Genomic DNA, 22,096 nt, shown 5'->3' on the forward strand with positions numbered 1-22,096 from the left:
TGGTAACGTCTGTATGTGTGTGTCTGTGTATAGTAAGGCTAGAATCTGATGCTCAAATGCTTGGCATTTGATTAGGACTGGTTTTGTATCACTACACTTTAGCCTCCACTTTCTTGCTTTTTTACTGGTTAAGTATTTACCTGTCTCGGGTAGCTATGAACCCTAAACCTCTAAGTCTCCTGTGTATCTAGGATTATACCTATGAGCTACTGGCATCCAGGTCTATCAGCATGTGATTTCTTTCTTTTATTAAGTTCACCCCAATGTCAAAGGAAAATGTATCACTTACAGTTAGGACTACTCAGATAAGACACAGGAGGTTAACACATGGGTAACATTAGTAATTCTTATCAACCTTCTGTATGATTTCTATCATTTATATGAGTACTACATAATTTGCTCCTTTTAGCTCTAATTTTTGAAACATTTTAGTCACTTATAAACAAATTGATTCCTACTCTTAGGATTTGTGTTTGTTTATTTTGTTTGGCTTTGCTGTTTTGTTTTTTGTTTTTGTTTTTGTGTTTTGCCAGTCATGGGGCTTGAACATGATGGCTTTCTCAAGGCCGTCTCTCCACCACTTAAGCCACAATACCACTTCTGGCTTTTACTATGTATGTGGTACCTATGAATCAAACCCAGGTCTTTGTGTGTGGCGGGCAAGCACTCTACCACTAGGCCAAACTTCTGGACCTCTTTCTCTTGGTTTTATAAATTATTAGTTATTTCAGGACAGGGTTTATTGAGCGTTAATTCTCCCCTGCTTACAGAAAACCTTTCTGATGTCCTCTGTTTTGTAAGGTTATCACTCGCCTGCAGTATGTGTGAATAACAGGTAGTTTCCTGTCGTGTCTTCGTGTATTTCTACCTCAATGCCAAGCCCTTTTCTGAACATATTTGAGTCCACATATGCTAGGCATAAATTGGTAAACTACCCTAGGCAGCTGGTCCTTTAAAGAATGAGCAAATGCCAGTGCTATAGCTGAAGGACCTTAAGAATGAGTTCCTCCTAAAAATCTAAGTTGGGTTCCTTCCCTTCCTCACTGCCTCTCTATCCACTACCCACGTGGGATATGCATCTGTCCTCATTGGATACACAGTCTTGGGCTGTGACCCTGCAGCCTCCAGAACCATATGACAGACTTTTACTTTTCAAATACAGTTTTCTCACTCAGGTCTACTATTTTAGCAATGCAATTATCAAGACAACCACCATTTCCACTCATGTTCCCACTATTCCCTAGCTCAGTAAATTCAACTGATTGGAACAAGTGGAGAATTACCATTTTGAAAAATGCATACAAGTATAATATTCATTTGATTTTCAACAGTCTGAATGAGTCTGTAATATGACAATCTGATATTTAGAGGAAACTACCTTAAACATCACGTAATAATACAATTTTACTAATGGTTCTTTAGAACATCATTTGGGACTTAGTGACAGTTATTTTTTATTGTAATTAATAGAAGGGTTACTGGCGATAGTAATGTAACTATTAGATAATTTTTGAGATTATTTCCAGTAGTCTAAATTGAATAAGTTCGTATTTTGTCCAGTTTTTAGGTGACCTTCTGTGATAGCAGAAATGTTCTGTACTGTACACCCTAGAAGTCTCATGTGACTTTGGGTTTTAGGAATGTGGCTACTGGTAACTTTTCATTTGATCGCATCTGAAGCAATTGAAATGTACTATGACACAGATATCTGTGTCTGGTGGCTATCATGTTAAATAACACAGATTGTTCCCTTTTCTGCATCTACCCGGGTAGCTCTTATTATCTCTTATGTATTTGTGACATGTCTTTGACAAACGAATGTGTAGAAAGATGGATGTTGGAGAGATGGATGAATGGTTGAGTGACATGGAAGGATAGGTGGAGGAATGGTTATGTGGGATGGATGGATGGAAGAACACATGAATGAACATGTTCAGTAACTTCAAATATACTTAACAAAATAGTAAGTGCCGAAATTAACATACAGTTTGCCTTTGGTTTTTTAGTTCCGTTTTTATTTTCATTCTTATTGTCGGGTAATGTATAGAGGGGTTACATAGTTCCATTTTTGGCAGTGCTGAGGACATACCAGGGCCTGTGTATGCTGGGTGGTCTTTACCACACATCTCTGCCTCAGCCCATAGCACTGCTTCTTACCATCATATATCCATGCACAATATCTCATTGCAATTGAACAATTTGAGAATTCCTGCCGTATGGTGATTTGGGGTACCGAACAACAGAACTTACTCTGCATTGGGAAAGACCTATCTGTTCATTCCAAACTACATGTTGGGCCTTACTGATTCTACGCTCTGGGGCACACCCACGCAGCACAGGGCAGAGTGGGAGATGAGGCCTTGGGTTCCTTGACTGGAAACCTCCTTGCTCTGCTCTCTGGGTAGTGGATGTGCTTGGGAGCTTTGGGAGGATGCCCTGTCTTCCCTGTCACGCTGCTCCCTTCTACACAAGGTAGGACCAGGCAAAGTTCAGTTCCTCAGGGCCCCTCAGGCCTATGACCTTCCTTGTCCTATGTGAGCCACAGACCCCACATGGGTCCCCCTGGCCCTGGCCCCGGAGTGGTGGTGGTGGTAGCCAGGGTACTACTCTACCACCTGAGCTCCGGCTTGCCTGCTTTCCTTCCTCATCTTTCTTAATTTTTCTCCAAAGACTAGGTCACAGGCCCTGAGTTTAAGGACCAATAATCACACACACACACACACACACACACACACACACACACACACACACACACACACAGTGGCCAGGAGCATGTTGGATTCCTGTGATGTCTCAGATGTCCAGAACATGTGGCCCAGGAAGCATGGCACCTCCTCTGCATAGAGGACCAATTTGTCTGTGCCTGACTCCTAACCTGGCTGGACCCCTCTGCTCACCTTGGACTCCTGTCCCGATTTTGGCCATCACCGTGTGCTCACTCATGTCCCCAGGTGAGTCCTAGATTTCCCCTAAAAAAAGGCTAAAATACCAGATGTATAGGCTTGGATGTCTGAAGATTACAATTAATAAACAGGCAGCAAATGCACCTGCAATCCTTGCTTCTTGAAAAGCTGAGATCTGAGCACTAGAATTCCAAGTCAATCTTGGCAATTATGTCAATAAAAACTCATCTCTCCGATTACCCATCAGAAAACAGTAAGTGGTGCTGTGACAGAAAGTGGTACAGCACAAGCCTTGTTCGAAAAAGCTCAGGAACAGGGTCCAGGCCTTGCGTTCAAGGCTGTTTTGACCATAAAGATATGAAGGTAGAACAGGGGGTAATAATGTGAAAATACTAACATAATGAATAGGATAGGAAAATACTAGAATAATGAAGATATTATGAAAATACTAGATGAATATGATATGAAAATACTAATATAATGAATATGATTAGAATGAAAAACAATGGGATGAAATATAGCTAAATTACTTCTAGAAGTATATTGTTAAACCAACTTGTATCTAAAGGCATATGGCCATAAGAGATAAACCCACTAGAACAGGGCATGTGGCAGTAATGATGGATATGGTCAGCATCCAGGCACATGGGATAGAGTAATTGCAAATGGCTAAGAACCAGACACCTTGCCATAGGAGAAAAGGTAAGAACCCAGCACACCCCTGGGCACAACTAATTGAAAAGAGACTTTTCTGGGCCCTAACCAAGCAAAATAAACAAGAAGGAGTTTGGGCCAGAGAGGAATAGCCAATGCTCAATATAAGCAAAAGACCAAAAATGAGGGTCAGCAATTCTTCTGGCCTTAACCAAGACTGTGATTTGAGGATCTTTGCTCTACTGGAGCTACTCTTGAGCCGAGAGGACTGATGAGGACTGCTGGGGCCCCAGAGCTCACACCATGACAGGACTGGGAACTGCATCTACCAACTGACTGGCAGGCCCTGTTTGACTTAGAAACTAAGAGATGTCAGAGTGGTGGGTCCAGCATGTGCACTGGATAGGCAGACTAGAATTAGGCAAGTTAGGACTAGAATACAGGAACTGGGTTAATTCTGCTAAGCTATATTAAATCAATAAACTGTTGGTGAATTATGTCCCCTTCTCAAGAGAAAGGCCCATAAAAAAACAGAAACAAAAACAGAAAATCATCAGAAGATGGTTGCTCGTGCCTGTAGTCGTAGCTACTCAGTAGGCTGAAGACTGGGATTGCAATTTGAGGCAGGCCAAGCAAAAAAGCCTCTGAGACTCTGATATCCAATTGACCAGAAACAAAGCAGGAAATTGCTGTGGGTCAGGGTGTAGAGTGCCAACCTTGAGTGTAAATAGGTAAGGAAGAACATGAGGCCCTGAGTTCAAATACCAGGCCTTGGGCAAAAAATAAAATAGAATACAAAACAGCTTTTTAATTGCCTGTAATATCTACCTTACTGTTGTCTCTGGGTTCCTTCCTTTACTGCTCAGCCACTAGTAGTCCAGTTTGCTTGTAGTAGCTTTAGGGTATGGTGTTGAGAAGATGGTACCTTACCCATTATTTCTTAGCTTCAGATGCTCCCAACTTTGCCCTGTTGCTTGGTGCTCAGAGAGCCCTCCTCCAATCCAGGGCCTAGGAGAGACCTAGACCACAAGACCATAATGGCAAACATTAAACACAGCTTCCCTGGGTTAATAAACAAGAATAGGTTGGCCCAGGGAACTCTGGGTGCTCTGGCCCAGAGCCATTTGTGAGCACAGGTATCTCTGAGCTAGCCAGACCCAGGCCTCTCAGGAGACAGAGACTTGGACTAGAAACAATGGGGCCCAAGGATTCTGGCAGATTTTAAAGCTCTGGAGGGGGAAGGGAAAAGAAAACCCACTTCTACTGAAGGAAGCTGGGTGATGGGGGAGGGAATGCAGAGAAGTCATAAAGCTACACGTTATAGGCAATTGAACAGCTATAAATTTTTTAAATTCAATTTACTTTCTTTCATTTTTCTTACTGATTATAGAAAGATGATATGCAGAGGGATTATGTCAACAGTCAGGTCATGTGTATATTGATGTTGAAACAGTGGCATCCATTTCCTCACTATCTCCCAGTTTTTTCCTCTATCCCCACCCACAAGTTTTTGGTTTTTGCCAGTCCTGAGGCTTGCCCTCAGGGTCTGAGCTTTGTCCCTGAGCCTCTCTGTGCTCAAGGCTAGTATTCTACACTTGAGCCACAGCATCACTTCCAACTTTTCCTGAGTTGTTATTGGAGATAAGAGTTCACAGACTTTCTTGCCAGTGATGGCTTTGAATCCTGATCCTCAGATCTCAGCCTCCTGAGAAGCCAGGATTATAGTTTAGAACCACTGGTGCCCAGCTCCCACCTACAAGTTTTAGAGATTATTTTCAATATAATATCCAGAGAATACCACTGCTGCATTTCTCCCACCATTCCTCCCCCCATTCTTCCAAGGATATAGAATGAGAACACCGGATGAAAAGAAAGGGGAATAAAAAATGTGAGAGGCCAGTAGTTCACGCCTGTTATCTCAGCTGCACAGGAAACTGAGGACTGCAGTTCCAAGTCTGCTCAAGCTGGAAAGCCTTTCAGTTTCTAACATCCAATTAAACACTGGAAAATTGGAAGTAGCATTATGACTCAAAGTGGTGGGATGCCTGCCTTGAATGAAAAGCTTAGACAGAGGGCCCAGGCCTTCCTTGAGGTCAAGCATGCTGACATACGAGAAAAAAAGAGAGAAAGAGGAAAGGAAAAAAAAAACAGCCTCTTGTCTCTTTTTCCTGGTGATCAGTTTGCTATTATTTTTCATGAAATCTTTGTGTGTGGTATGTGTGTGTGTGTGTGTGTGTGTGTGTGTGTGTGTGCCTCCATATGTGCATATGTTCATGACTGTGTGTGTTCGTACTAGGGTTTTAAGCAAAGCCTTATGCTCTCCCTTAACTATTTCTACTTGAAATAGTTATCAGAAAACTGATAAGCCAAAGCTCCACTTCTGTCTTTTTTCCTGGAAGACTGGAGATAAGGTTCTCTTGGATTTGATTGCCCAGGCTGGCTCTGGACCTTGATTCTCACATCTCAGCTTCCTGTGTAGCTAAATTACAGGTGTGAGCCACCTTGTGCTGGACTAATTGAAAGTCCTTGTTATCTTCTTTTTTTTTTTGCCAGTCCTGGGCTTGAGCTCAGGGCCTGAGCACTGTCCTTGGACTTTCTCAAGGCTAGAGCTCTACCACTTGAGCCTCAGCACCATTTCTGGCTTTTTTTAATGTATGTGGTACCGAAGAATCGAACCCGGGTCTTCATGCATGCAAGGCAAGCACTTTAACCACTAGGCCAAACTCCCGGCCCCCCTTGTTATCTTCTGGATTAATGAAAGGAAGAAGCATATGGGCCCAGGTTTGAAATCAGAAACCCGGTCTGAAACTGTCTGCACCATTATTGTACCTGAACCTGGGACTTTAGACTCCAGCCATCAAATCAAGGAGCCCTACGCACAATAGGTCCAGCCACTCTCCTAGAGAAGCCAAATAAAGTGATATGGTGAAGTGTGGGTAAAGGATATTTAGTTTATAGCAGGCTTAGGAAGATAGCACTACTTCTTCAGCTGTCTTCAGAGGTACAGATATGGATTTTAGGTTAAATAAGGAGGCTTAGGGGAAGGCAGGGAGAAGAGCTTGCATACAAAAAATAGTCCCAAATCCCACGGTGGCCTGGTTGACCACTAGTGAGCTCAGACATTGTCCCTAGAAGAATTCCAGAGAAGTTGTTATCACTTGATTACAGGAACAAAACAGGGACCAAATTATCTCCTGAAATTTGGGCCATTGGTTTTCAGCTGCTAAGACGCATCTTAAGGCTGTTGTTTCCACACAGGATGCTTCTTAGGGAGTCTTTATTTCCTCCTGGTGCCCAAAGGTGATTGTGAAAGAATGCAGCACAGAAGAGTTCAGATCCAGATAGGAGGCCATTCAGTGAATTCACAAAGCCTGGCAAAAACATCTACAAGGTTGCATCTTACATACCAAGATCTGCTTTGGATCTAGTAAATCTGTTCCCTGTTCACTTGGATTTAGAGTGTGTGACTGAGTGGCACTGGGGACAACTGAGACCACGTGGAGGCTAGGACAGTTATTGGCCCACAGGCTCTGGAACAGAGAGGGACAGCAGCCACCACATCCAATCCCAAGAATCACACACATGCTCCCTGCAGTGTCTCTAGAATCTTCCAAAGACAGACCTTCAATACCTAGCATTTTGCCCTATGCTAAGGGGGTCCCCCTCTACTTTGGGCAAAGAAAACACAGCACCTGAGCACCGCACAGGGATCTGCCAGACCCACACACAGCTGACCTCTGCCTCCTGTCACTACCCTCCTCTCCATCATCCTTTTAGAGAGCATTTATAAAAATTTTTATTGCTTTTATAAAGCTGAGATACAAAGGTGTTAAGTTGCAAAAGTAGCTAGGATTATAGGCAAGACACATAGTACTTGTCTTGCTCTCTCCCTAGTTATGATTTTGCTAATACTGAGGCTTGAACTCAGGCCTTTGGCATTGTTCTTTTGCTTTATCTTTCAAAGGGAGTGTGCTTTAGTACTTGCCACAGTTCTACATGTGGTTTTTTGTGGTTGATTGCATATAAGTCTCGTGGACTGGTGTTTCTACCTGAATCAGCTTCCAACCACAATCCTCAGATCTCAGCCCCCTGTGTAGTAAGGATTATTGATCCCTGGCACCTGGGAGAGCAAATATTGTCAGTGTAGCATGGATGAGCAAAAGGGAGAGCACCTCTTTCTCCCCTGGGCTGTTGTGTGGCCACCCCAGGAAGGTAGGCTAATGTGTGGTGTTCACCCAATGCCAGGGCAGCGGACTGCCCTGACTGCAGAAGCAGGGGGGCTTCTAGACAGTACATTTTGGATACTGCACGTGGGAGTAGGTACTTCTGGCATGAAGAAGGTGGTGGCCTTGGCTGACGTTGCACACACAGTGGGGCTCATGAGGAACATCCCAGAGGATGAACCCACCCCAGTGTCCTCAGTGTTCAGGGGACACCCCACAAGAGGGTGTGCAGCAACAGAAACCCATAGCTCAATCAAGAGCCTGGTCAGCAAGCCACAGAGACAGGACTTCAGAGAAGCAAAGCTGTGAGTGCCTACGTGGCAGTGCCCCCTGGGTTGGAACTTCCCTCCTCTGAGCCTCAGTTTCCAAATGTCCAATATGGATTTCCCCGTTGCCACATTGTAGTCTTTCTAAGGAAAACTACACGAGGTAGTCCTTGTTAAAACTTCAGACAGCCAGGTCATTGTGTCTCTTGTCACTAATCCTAGCTACTCAGGAGGCTGAGATATGAGGACTGTGATTGAAAGCTGGTACTGAGTCAGTGAGACTCTTATCTCCAAGAAACAACCAAAAATCTACAAGTGGATTTGTGGCTCTAGGCACAAAGAACAAAACTTGAACCAAAAAAAGTATAAGTTTAATGCCCGCACCCTGAGTTCAAGTCCCAGGACAGTCTCACAGGCAAATACAAACACACACACACACACACACACACACACACACACACACACACACCAAAACATAACAAAAATTAAATAAAGCACAACACTCCTCACTACTATAATTGCCTACCACTAGTCCTCCTGCTATCCAGCTCCTCTGACTTTGGCCTCTCTCCAACCCCAATACCTGTGACAGGAGCTCCCATTCCAACTGCCAACTTTGGCTCTTTGCAGCTGGCCAGACAGGCAAGACCATGGGAGACAAGTAACGTAAGAAGACTGTGTTAACAGCACAGTAATCAAAGTATGTCTAGTTCTTGGAATTAGCACATGAATCAAATCTTATTCTATCAATTGCATGCATTCTATGCAATATTGTGTGAATAAACTGGTGGTTTGTGGTACCTGTGTGCGAGAGTACGTGTGTGTGTGTGTGTGTGTGTGTGTGTGTGTGTGTGTGTGTGATGATACTGGGTTTGAACTCACGGATTGTGTGCTGTTGCTTAGCTATTTTGTGCAAGGCTGATGCTCTATCACTTAAGCACAGGTCTACTTTTGATTTTTTTTATGTGGTTTACTGCAGAAAAAGTTTGATGGATTTCCCTGCCTTGATTGGCTTTGAACCTTGATCCTCTCAGCTCCACATACTAAGTAGCCAGGATTATAGGTGTCAGGTACTGGGGCTCAGATTTGGTCAGATGTTAGTAAATGCCAATCATGACTTTACCAAAGGCCAGTAGGAGTCTAAACGTGATACTTATGGGAAGGTTGTCTGAAAAGGACATTTCCAAGAAGTATTTGTGTGTGTATGTGTGCCTGGTGCTGGGGATCAAACCTAAGACCCAGCACTTGCTAAGCAGAGGCTGTGTCAGTGTACCACTGGGAAGCCTAAGTTAATATTGAAGTTGTATGAACTTCAGTGAAAAGGTATTTTTTAGCAGGCCCCACCGGAAGGTCACTCTGAACTAACTCTAAACCAGCAGAGATAGCAGTTTCAAAGAAAGTAATAAATTACAGCCTACTCCCAGTGATTTGAGGCCCCAGGATAAAATAACCATCGAAACATCCTGTGATAACCATTGAGATACCCTGGCCAGCTGCCCTTCAGCTGCCCTGCAGCTCGGCACATATCCCCTAGCACTAGCCAATCAATTAATAATACATCAACCCTGTGAGCTAACCCTATACAAACCGTGTACAACAGGAAGTCAGGCCTCTCAATTCAGACCTGCTGTGTCAGTGTCGGTCTTGAGTCCAGGCTTGAGCTTACAATAAGGACTCTTGTGCTCTTACATTGGATTCAGCTCCTTGGAGGAGACCCTAAAATCTGGACCGTGTCTTCAGAATGAACAATTCAATTTTCAACAGAATTAACTTAGGTTTGGTCTACAGTCTAGACAGTAGCCATAAACCTAGAGTATCTTGCTATCTAATAGCTTCACTTGTGTCTAAGTATACTGTGCAAATAGGAACAGCAGCTAACATAACGAGCACTTGCTTGAGCCAACAGTTTCATTGGCCTTGCAAATGGAATAGGATCTGTTACTGTCAACTGTTTATAGGAGAATTAGGGGCCCAGTGAATTTGACTGAGAGAGGCCAGCAGGGAAGACTGAGATCAAACATGGCAGTCTAGTTCCAGATCACAGGCTATTAACCACCACCCTGGTTTACTTCTAGGCATATTTTATATTTTAAGTTTTTGTGTGTGTTTGTGCTGGTACTGGATGAATGTATTTTCCTTTAGCTGTTTTTGCTCAATGCTGGTGCTGTACGACGTGAGTCACAGCTTTCCTATCGCCCTTTCATGGTTTATTGGCAGTCAGGCTCTCAGGGTCGTCTCTCCGGGCTGGCTATCCACTGTGGTCTTCATAGCTGAGCCCGCTGAGCAGCTGCCAGGAATCATGATATATTCTCGTGTCCCTCAGCTCAGTTCTTTGGGCTGCTGTATAAATTACTATTGTTGTCTTTTCACCTAACGAGAAACTTGTACAAAATTTAATTTTAAACAACAAATTTTCCCTCCTGAGTCCAGGTGCATCAGCTCCGGTGGGTTTGTGGTTCAGATAGACATGGCCGAGTCCAAGAACCACACTACACACAACAGTCCAGGAAATGGCACAGAAATGGCGTCAGGACACCCAGATCACAAAGATACGCATCTCTGAAGGGGAGGACCCCAAGTTCCTGAGGAACATGCGTGTTGCTAAGAAGCACAACAAGAAGGGCTTTAAGAAGATGAAGGCCAACGATGCCAAGGCCATGAGAACGTGGCCCAAGGCCATCAGACCCTGAGAAGCCCAAAGCAACAAACACAAGTTCCACAGCAGGCTACCAGCAAGCTCCAGCAACTTGCCTACATCGCCCACCCCAAGCTTGGGAATCACATCCATTCCTACATTTCCAAAGGTCTTAGGCTCACCTGGCCCAAGGCCAGGGCCCAGGCCTTGGCTAGGGCACAATCCAAGGCCCAGACTCCAGCTGCAATGCCAGCTAAGGCCCAGGCCCCAGCTCCTAAGGGTGCTCAGGCCACAGCCTCCTAAGGGTGTGCTGGCTCCAGCCTCTAAGTTGGAGGGCTCTGTGAAGGCCCCACAGAGAAGACCTTTGTCTGCCAGTGTGATGACAGGTGAACTGCTGTGGCTCCCTGGCTGCCATCTAGAGGGTGGGGTGTGGCCTGTGTCAATTCTACCAATAAACCTGAGGCAGGAAGACAAAAGTAAATCAATGAATAAATAAATAAATAATGTTTTTTTGCCAGTCCTGGGGCTTGAACTTAGTGCCTGAGCACTGTCTCTGAGCTTCTTTTTACTCAAGGTTAGCTCTCTGCAACTTCCCAGCTTTTTGCATGTATGTGTGATACCGGGAATTCCAACCCAGGGCTTTACATGCTAGGCAAGCACTCTACAATTAAGCCACCTTCCCAGCCCACAATTTTAATTTTATACTGTAATCCATGACAACAATTTAGAAATAAAATATGTTTTGTATTTCATTATGTCATTTATGTTCCTTTCTGCAGTTAGCAACAGAAGACAAATTTAAACACACACACACACACACACACACACACACGTACACACACAATTTCTTAAGATACTTAGCAGAAATGGAGGAAGACATTTCTAGTGGAAATTTATGTGAAAAATTCAATAATATCATTTCTGATTGGCCTTTTTGATTCTCTTGGTTTTTGCTCCACAGCTGTCCATCATTATGGTACCAAGTGAATAAGAAAAAATAGAGAAAGCTATTCCCTTACTGGCATGCTATCCAAGGTATTAGATTACTATGTTGGGTGTAAATCCTGAATTTGTTACTTTACTAATTTTTTGATATATCTAATTGTCCAAACTTCTAATTTCCCAGGAAAATAGAAGTAATGATAGCACTTGAATTATGAGGACTAAATGAATTTACTATTGAAGAGCTTCTAGGCAGTGAATTTATTATGATTGGGCTCCATAAATGTTACTATTTTTAGAATTATCATGAATAACTCTCTAAAGTAGCTACCGAAGTATACTAATAACTTTGCTCTTCTATGATATTGAAAAGTCTATTTTCCTTTTTAAAATTTGTGTGTGCACGTGTGCATATATATGTATGTGTGTGTGTGTGAGAGAGAGAGAGAGAGAGAGCAAAAGAGAGAGAGAGAGGGAGAGAGAGAAAGAAAGAGAGAGAGAGAAGGAGACAGAGAGAGAGAGAGAGGGAGGGAGAGAGAGGGGGAGAGCCCATACATGTGGGAATGTACCTGGGTATGTGCCCATTATGTGCTTGAACTCAGGGCCAGGGCACTGTCATGAGCTTTTTGGCTCTAGTGTAGTGTTCTACCACTTAATCCACTTCTTACTTTTTTGGGGACGTGATTAACTGGACATCTGAATCACATACATTCCTGACCAGGCAGTCTTTGAACTGTGATCCTCAAATCTTAGCCTTCTGAGTAGCTAGGATTACAGGCATGAGGCATTATCTCCCAGTTGAAACATCTTTGGAAAATCTTTTCTGCATTACATTTAATTAGTACATTATATTTAATTAGTGGTTTCAATCGAACATGTCACTTTCTGAGTGCAATGCATGTTGATCCATGCCACGCCTTCAATCATTTTTCCCAATTTCTCCCAATCTTTTCCATTTCTCAAGTTACCTAGGTCCATTTTGATATAAAATTCCTCACTCTTCCTCTCTCTCTGGATCAATCTGATGTAGGGCATCTGAGCTGTTTCCTTAACATGGTTGTATAGTAATTAGTGCATCAATGAACATGGAGGTATATCTATCTATCTATCTATCTTTATTGTATACTGACTTTCAGTCTTTTGGATAAATTCCCAAGAGGGTTACTGCTGGAACATAAGTAGTTCTAAATACCTATCTTACCTGAAAACTCTTTTTAAAATTTAAAGAGCTTGTAACATAGTGTATTGGAAATAAATTATTTTCACTATAAACTATTAGAGGTAGAATGATGTAAATTATATGCATATTTTTCTAGCAGTACTTTTTTATTTTTCTGCTGGTCATGGGGTTTGAACTCTGGGCCTGGGCACTATCCCTTTGCTCTTCAGCTCAAGGCTATTGCCCTGGCCCTTGAGCCAGGGGCCACTTCCGGTTTTCCTAGTGGTTAATTGGAGATAAGAGTCTCATGGTCTTTAGTACCCTGGCTGGCTTTGAACCCAGATCCTCAGATCTCATCCTCTTGTGTAGCTAGGATTACAGGAGTGAGCCACCACTCCTGGCTTTTTTGTAGCAATTCTGAAAAATGGATACACAGGGAAGAAAGAAAATGAGTTGAGAGAAGAAGGCCAGTAGTTGTGGAGACATACAATTGGTAAATTCATAAACTAGCCAATTCAAGATTATGATGTATGTACATATGTATACATGCATTGATGAGTTCATAGAAACATACACACTCTGAAGAGAGGTTACTATTACCAATATATAATTTATTTAATAAACATACAGAATATAGTGTGTTTGTCACTGAAAGACTTCTTCAAAGAATATATCTACAGCAAAGTCTGGACGATATATGTTCCATGTCTTTTCTTTATGTGGATTGTCCAGGTCAGCTCGTGTTAAATAAAGTCTAAGGACAGGAAAAAAAGTCATTACATTTTCTTTTAGGGCTTACAGTATGTGATAGTAGTTCTTAATGTACTATGTTATTTCTCTTCTCGTTTTTTTGCCCTTATGGTTTTTCTCATGTTGTTACTGTGTGTGACTTGCTACCTGGTATATTGTATACACATTTATTTGTTTATTTGAAACAGGGAAGGGAAGGGGGGAAAAGAGAGGACTGGAAGGTGGAGGAGGGGACAAAAGCATGAGAAGGGGTACAATTATGTGAGAAGTAATGCACCTACTACCTGACGAATATAACTGTAATCCATCTTTACATTCTCCCGACATTAAAAAAAGAACAATAAAACCAAAACAGAATAGTCATCCAATAGCACACCCTTGTTTACAAAGAGACTTGCTGGCTGCAACCAGGATTTAAGTCCTACTTGTCTTCACTACTTAGCCCATTCTGCCTCTTTGGAATGACATAAAAGACCTTAATCTTCAGAAACAAATTGATCAGTCACAACATGCCTGTTAGAGAATTACTGACACCCACATTGAGCATATTATCTAAGTGTTTTGTAAAACTTTTTAAATTTCATTTGTCAGGTAGTAGGAGGTTCAGGTCTTCTCACACATTAATACACCTTCTCATGTGTTTCTCCCTGTTTCCCTCCACCCACCCCCTTCCAATCATGTTGTTTCCCCCCTTTCCCTACTTCAAATAAACAAACAAACATATATTCTAAGTGTTTATAATTGACAAAAGTTACCAAGGGGCTGGGAGTTTGGCCTAGTGTAAGAGTGCTTGCCTAGCATGCATGAAGACCCAGGTTCAATGACTCAGTACTACATACATAGGAAAAGCTGACAGTGGTGCTGTGGATCAAGTGGTAGGACTCTAGCCTTGAGAAGGCCAAAGAACAGTGCAGAAGCCATGAGTTCAAGCCCCAGGACTGTCACAATAATTACCAAGACATAATTGGGTGTATAATGAAACCTCGTAATTAAATAGTGTTCTGGGGTTTTTTTTTGCATTTGTCTTTGTTTTCGTTAATGTCAGTAGTGGGGTTTCTACTCACGACCTTGAGTTCTCAATAAACTTTCTCTGCTCAAGCTGACCCTCTCTTACTTGAGCTCCAGTTGCATTTCTCATTTTTCAAGGACTCGTTGGAGATAAGTGTGACATAGACATGCCTGCCCAGGCTAGCTTCAAACTGTGTTCCTCAGATCTCAGCCTCCTGTGTAGCTAGAATGACAGGTCACTGAGCCACCAGTGCCCAGCTATATCGCCCTGAATCGGTGAAATGATGTTTTTGTCTAAGCCACAATCTCATCAGTGTAAAAAAGATTTATCAAGCAAGGAAAAAATGATACCAATTTTCCAGAAATGACTACAAAAAGGAGGATCCAATGTTCTTATAATCTCCAATGAGATGATGGTGGTGGAAAGGACAAAGCTATCCTTTAGCAAGAACCAGTTTGACAAGAAGCACCAAGTAAACACCCTGCCTTTGTCGAGGACTTTGCTCAAGAGACAGCTGGACACATAGGAAAATGGATAGAATTTTTCCTTTAAATGTAGAGTTTACTCTTTCCAAAATCAAAGTGTATGTGAGTTACAAATCTGTAGAAATGAGGCTTTCTTGCTGCTGTCTTAATAGATTTGAGGTATTATCAGGCCCAGTTCAGATTTCAAGAGAAGTCTGGCACTGGATGTAACCAATACTATCCAGCACCACTTCTGGCTTTTTCTATGTATGTGGTACCGAGGAATCAAACCTGGGTCTTTGTGCATGTTAGACAAGAACTCTACCACTAGGACAAACTCATGGCCTAAGGTCTTCATTCTCCCCCCCCCCTCCTCTCTCTCTCTCTCTCTCTCTCTCTCTCTCTCTCTCTCTCTCTCTCTCTCTCTCTCTCTCTCTCTCTCTCTCTCTCTCTCTCTCTCTCTCTCTCTCTCTCCCTCTTGGTGGGTCATGGGGCCTGAGTGTTGTCCCTGAGCTCTACAACCCAAGAATAACACCCTACCCTTACCTCAACCCCTATTTCCCTTTTCTAGAGGTTAATTGGAGATAAGAGTCTCAGGTCCTTTAGTGCCCAGGGTGGCTTTGAGCCTTAATCTTCAGATCAGGCTCTTGAGTAGCTAGGATAATAGGCCTGAGCCACCTCCCACAGCTCCAAAGTCTTCATATCTATCCTCACACTTTTATGAGGACATGGCAACAGTCATTTCTGCCTTGATATGGATGATCTAGAAAGTGTTTTTCTTTTTACCACCACAGGTCAATACTCCTGAAAACTGAGTCTTTGTAGGTTCAGGAATGAGTTTCTAGATAAAGTAGTAGGTTCTTAGCAATAATACATCATTCAGTCATGAGGAAACCTTTTCAAAGGGGAGGTTAACCAAACAATGCTTTTGAAATTGTTAATACGTCTCAGGCCTTAAAACTTCTGTCCTACATGGAAATGTGCCTACGGCAGAAGAAAGCCAGCTAAAGCCTCCCTAGACGAATCCCACCAATCATGATCCAATAAAGTGACATCCACCTAGACCTTTCTATATTCCAGGAACCGGGTAGATGTACACGTCGTGAGAGAACTTGATCATTACTATGATCTGGGTAATTGCCTCTTCACTGACACATTGCCTTGTGGTAGGGGATAGGAAATGTTTGCTTAAGCAATTCTTTATTTTTGTAGAAAATGAGCTTAGTATAGTAGGCAAAGGAATTGCCAATCTGTCCTACAATCTGTCCTTACCTGTTCTTCTCTATGAGAGATGTATGGAACCACATGAAGAATGCACAGTCATCATAATAGTTTGGAAGCTTCTAAAAACACATGATTAAAGAAAGAGGTGATTTGTATAATAAAATGGATACCAAAAACTAATAATTGCATTGGTGTTGACGTTCCTTCCTTCTGCCTTTTTGTGTACATCAATTGCAACATCCTATCTATTACAATGTACTCAGAGGCTTGAAGAGAATACTTTTTCATTAAAAATATAAAGGATCAAAATTACTACAATGAAATAGAAAACAAGTGTTCAGTTGGAATTCATTAAAAGACATAATCAGGGTGAAAAAATGTAGCACCAAAATAGAGGGAAACATAGGCATATTTTGTATCTGGATGGGATCTTGTATTCACAATATTTTTAATTCAAAAACTAATGTCTGAAAAACAAAAGAGGATGGAACAAACACCAAGGGTTTGAGCATATACTTCAGTTAGTCAGAGAGTATACCCCAAAGGTGGCAAGCACATGCAGAGCAGAGCTGGACTTCTACTGTCTCACCCACTAGGATCACCAACAAAATTCAGCAAAACCACAGACCACTGGAGTCCTCAGACCTTGCTGACACAAATGCCAAATGGGAAAGCAATGGTAGAAAAGCGTCTGTGGGTTTCTCAATAAGTTAAACATAGAATGACCATTTGGCACCAATTCAACTTCAGGGATGTTTTTATATGATAAATATAGACAATGATCTCTCAATCTGATTAGAACACCACTAAAGAATCAACTAAAGACCTATGTTTACACACACACACACACACACACACACGCACACACATACACATACACACACACACACACACACACACACACACACACACACACACACACACACACACACCAAACATACTGTGGTGAATTCTTCATCCTTTCTGTTTGCTCTGCTTTCATTTTGACTCTGTTAGGCTGGAATACCAGAAGCAGGGCACAGCCACCCCCAACAGTTTCCAGTCTCTGCTACCTCTCAGTTCCTCAGTGGGAAATGCACCCATTTTCTAGTGATCACCTGTCTATGTGACAGCAGATACAATGCACTTGACCTAGTGACTCCATACTACCAGGGACATCTGAAGATATGTCACAGTGACTACTTGTGTTACAGCACCTTGGACCACAATGAAACCTCCCATGGAAAACCTGCTAAGGTCACACCTGGCCCCCAAGAGAATGTTATTTGCTTCTAAGGTTGCCTTGTGTCCCTCCACTGGTCAGGTATCAGTTTCCCCTGGATGGCTCCCCTCCATCCACTGGCCCTGCAAGATGTGCTGCCTTTTCCTTCTCTGTCATAAACTGCTTCTCTTATTCACTGTGTTGTGTTTTCATGCTTTGTTGGTGACTTATGTAATAAGCATATACAACCTGCTCTATTCAGGGTTTTCCTAGAGTGATTAATTTGGTAGAAAGTCAGACAGCAGCTATAGGTCATGTGTCAGTACAAACAAGTTTCCTGTGAGGAGGATCCATGGTCACCAGTGGGACAATTAGACATGAAGCCACTCCCCACCAGGGTAAACAATCATCCTGTGAAAGACACACTGTACAGCATCCACAGCCATTTCACCTGGAGCTCCATCACAACAAAGCTGGAATGTATGGTCCTGTCCAGAGACAGAGGCCTTGAGAGTCAGCCCAAAGACATAGAACTCACATCTATTTCCATAACTGACAGCTAGTTTGAATAATTAGGCATCAATATTGGTGATGGCTAGCTACACAAGAAGCTGAGATCTGGAGGATCAAAGTCAGCCATGGCAAAAAGTAAAATATTGTTTCCACGTTAACCAGCAAACAAACAGGCCTGGAGGCATGACTCGAGTGATAGATGTTTAGCCAAGCAAGTAAACCAAGCAAAAATCCAAACCAAAGTATGGTCAAAAACAAAACAAACCAGTAATCAATAATTTCCTCATTTTTCACAAGCATGCCATCCCATCTTAACCCTTAATAATCACAAAACTAGCTCTCATCAAGACCCCCTGCACCAGGGAAAAAAACCACAGTGTTTGTTTAGAGACACTAGCTAAGCAAGAATTCACAGTGGTTCTGTTATCCAAGGGGAAACATTGAAATGGAGAGACTTCCCAGGTGGTCACTTGCTTCAACATTCACATTCACATCTCAGTACCTAAGACTGCTCAGCAGTGAGCAAGCAGGTAATGAAGGAGGGCATACAGAACACATGGAAGTTCTTACTGAGAGTAGGAATAGATGATTTCATAGAAAATCATTATAGTCATATATGACACTCAGACATGACATGTACGGCTGATCCATTAAAATTACACAGTCATACTAATGATAGCAAGTCAATAGATAATTATGGACAGGAAAGTAAAATCTCCCTCACATTTGGTAGACACACTGATCATGACGTGTTTAAAAGATAGACAACATAACTGTAATTACTCTTATAGAAAGTCAACAATGTCGGTTTCTTTTTAGCATCTTTGCTTTCATACTTTTCTCATTTGATAAGTAACAGATATCAATTGCTTACAATTTAGAAGAAAGTGATCAGAAATATTTTAAATATATACAAGAAATCCTGATGACTTTGTTTTGTGTTTTCCTCCCCTTCCCGAGACATGCATTTTTATCTGTCCTTATATTTTAGGGAACTGCAGCAAAGGAAATTGCAAACCCAGACCAAACAAAAGAGCATACAATCATGCAGGATACTTGAGGACTCACCGAAGAAGAAAATTTTACTTTTATATCATCACATAAGTCCGGACAGTTGGGCACCAAAAAGATTGCTCTATTTGTATCAATATCATGGACAACCTGTCAATGAACACATGGAATTAGGAACTCAAAGTGTTGCCAGCGATTAGTATTCTTTTTCACTCATGAAATCATCCTTAATTCATTATATACTCATAATTTCATAGCTCAGTAATTTCATATAGAAAATAGCAGTAATTTTTTTCTGAAGTGGTAAAGGTACTGGGCTCCAAATGTTTGATAGATATCTTAAGACTACACTTGAGAAGCAAAGTATTCATTTTTGACAAGTGTCTTTTTGTTTATTGTAATGTATAGAGGGATTACAGTTATATTCACCAGATAGTAGGTGTCTTACTTCTCACACATTGATACCACCTCTCATGGTTTTGTCCCCATTTTCCTCCCCCAACACCTCTCCCAATCATATGGTTTCCCCACTTCTCTTTCCTATTTTAAATAATCAAATAAACATACATACAATATACCAGGTCACAAAGTCAGATACAGTAACAATATGAGATTAACCAGAAGGAAACTAAACAGAAGAGGAATAACGGAGTGCATTAAGAGCCACAATCACACAAGATAAAGCTCTTGTTTCAATATCCTAGAGATCCTTTCATTTAGTCTCATCCTATATGACCAGGAGTTTCTAATGTAATACACATGACTGTTCTATGTGAATCATCCGATTTTTATATTCTTTTAAGGATGCGCTTTTAACTTCAGTCTGAAACAGTATATTGATGTTCAAGAAGCAATGAATAATTGACCCCACTTTCATGACAAATATTATGTTGCTGATGAGGTCAATGAGCCATTCCAGTGAATGGAATGACCACAAACAGGTCAAGTTTGGGGATTAACAACTATGAAATCATCCCATGTATTACTCTGATATTCATATACCATCATAGAATAAGAAGAAAGCTATGCTAGGCTTCAAGAAACATACCCACAGAAGACTCTCACATGATTTTCAAGTTTTCAGGAAGTTTTCTACATACAGAACAATATGAAAATAATATATTGTTTTCAAGCTTTATAAGGAAGTGTGCAAGTGTGTCCTATGGGAGGGCAGTATACAGCAGAAAGTTTGAATAACAAAGCATATTCTAGAAAGTAGACTTTCAGTTGGTCATTGGAGGATTTTAATAAAGGAGGAATAATTTAGGCCTGAGAAGAGAAACCAGCAAAAATATCAATGAAACTGAGAATTTTATTCCATGTGCCAAACAGATGAGTCCGTCTTCTCTAATGGGAATTTGTAGGTCCAGATATTGATGGAAATAGCTTGGCTACACTAGGGTTGTCATGGATTCAGAGCTTAAAATCCAGGAAAATAAGAATAAATGTGGGCTAAGAATTGATGGGATCAGTGTCCTATGTGACAAAGTGGTTTGAAAATGGTCACTTTTTACACTGATTTGATAACTCATAGATTAGAGATTAAATTCAAATATATTACCTAAACCTCACAACACACTACACTTGTGTGCATGTACAGAAGTTACAACAGGAACCTGGGAATCATTCTGAAAGCTTCCTTTGGGATTAAAAAGGAAATTAGCCAATTTCTCCTAGAAAAGGTGCACAGTCTTGAGAATTTCTTGAACATTTCAGAAATGGCTGTGGGTAAAGAGGCATCTCCTCAGTCCATATGCTGTCTCTACTGCTCTCAAGGTGACATCCAACAAAACGTCTCAATGACAGTCACTGAGCCCATTGCTGAGTGGACAGATTCTGCCTCACTCTTTGAACCTATGACTTTCCACTTCCACAAGTGCCAAGGTGACCTTCAAGAACACTGCATTTGAGAATCAGAGCTTTGTAATAAATGATCAAAATGATCAAAAGGAAGATCATATGGCAAATACTGACATGATGTATGCATTTAAATCCTGGAGTAATTCCTGGGGACATTCTTAGCATTTGTGGGCACAAGTGAATTTGAAGCAGCACTAAACTGAAGCACAGTTTGACAATATCTTTCAGAAACTGTTTGGAACAAGGCTCTGCTTTGAATCTGAACTAAGCAATGCCAACTGGAATGGTGACAGAGGGCAAGAGCTGTCTCTTTTTGGTGAGTGTTACTTTGGGGAAGACCATCATGCCACTTGACTGGGAGCTTTGACACAAACATGAGAATTCTCATTTATGAGCTTTGGCTCACCGTGCAGGTTTGGCGAGTACAAGTAAATACAGTCTTGTGCTGCATTATTATTTCAATTTTCAGGTCTGCTCCATTACCTTCTCCTACTCCTGCATAAAAGTGAAAAAGAAAACGTATATGTTTGTTAGAGTACAGAGCAAAATGTCTTGCCAGTTAACTCAATGGAGAATAAAGAGAGAAAATATGGGCCAGCTAAGGTTGTGGGTTTAGTTAATCATTTGATCTTGCATAGAATTTGTCCTTTACAAATGGTTTCTGCCTCTTAAAGCAGTTCACAATATTGCAAAGAAAGACAAAAATCATTATATCTTAATCTTCTACAAGATAAATTCTTACTACATCACCATTCCAGGAAAAAAAAAACATTGGGAGCTTCCAGAATTTCTTGCTTATGAAATGCTACCTTTAGAGTTCTATAATAATAATCTAAATTTAATTTTCTCTAAGTCAAATTTATAAATCAATATCAAGGATACTATTGGTCAGGTATACCCAAACATTAGAGAGAAATAGTCCTATGCCATTTTAACTTATACTTTTAGTATCTTAGGTGGTTACACAAGTGGGTTTACATTAACCAATCAGTTTATAAGTACAATATATCTTGATGGATATATCAACCCCTATCCTATCTTCTCCATTTCCCTAGGTTCATAGGATATATGTTGTTAAATATTATGGCTGCATTCCCCGATTCTCTCCACATTAATCTAAATTCCTCCTCTATATAGACATAAAAACCTATGACTCTATAGACATAATGTTTTATTTCATAAATTAAGGTGTTTCCATGACATACAAACCTTAGCTTCATTGTGATTAAGTTCTAAATACTAAGTCCCAGTGATTGTAAATAGAGATTGCCTCCTTGAACAC

The 22,096-nt window shown here is 41.4% G+C and overlaps 1 protein-coding gene across 1 annotated transcript in view; it reads right to left on the reverse strand.

The window, feature by feature from the left end:
• Positions 1-13,378: 13,378 nt before the first annotated feature.
• LOC150039217 (phosphatidylinositol 3,4,5-trisphosphate 3-phosphatase TPTE2-like) overlaps positions 13,379-22,096 on the reverse strand; it is a 34,549-nt gene continuing 25,831 nt past the window's right edge. Inside the window, exons 9-12 of the mRNA XM_090327916.1 lie at positions 21,221-21,309; positions 19,012-19,104; positions 16,278-16,348; positions 13,379-13,536 (exon numbers count right to left, since the gene is read on the reverse strand). Coding sequence (XP_090184042.1) covers positions 13,428-13,536; positions 16,278-16,348; positions 19,012-19,104; positions 21,221-21,309 — 362 coding nt within the window. The 3' untranslated portion in view covers positions 13,379-13,427. The remainder of the gene's footprint in view (positions 13,537-16,277; positions 16,349-19,011; positions 19,105-21,220; positions 21,310-22,096) is intronic.

This window comes from Megascapheus bottae, unplaced genomic scaffold (assembly GCF_031878675.1).
Source record: "Megascapheus bottae isolate mThoBot1 unplaced genomic scaffold, mThoBot2.hap1 HAP1_SCAFFOLD_77, whole genome shotgun sequence".
Classification (NCBI taxonomy): Eukaryota; Metazoa; Chordata; class Mammalia; order Rodentia; family Geomyidae; genus Megascapheus; species Megascapheus bottae.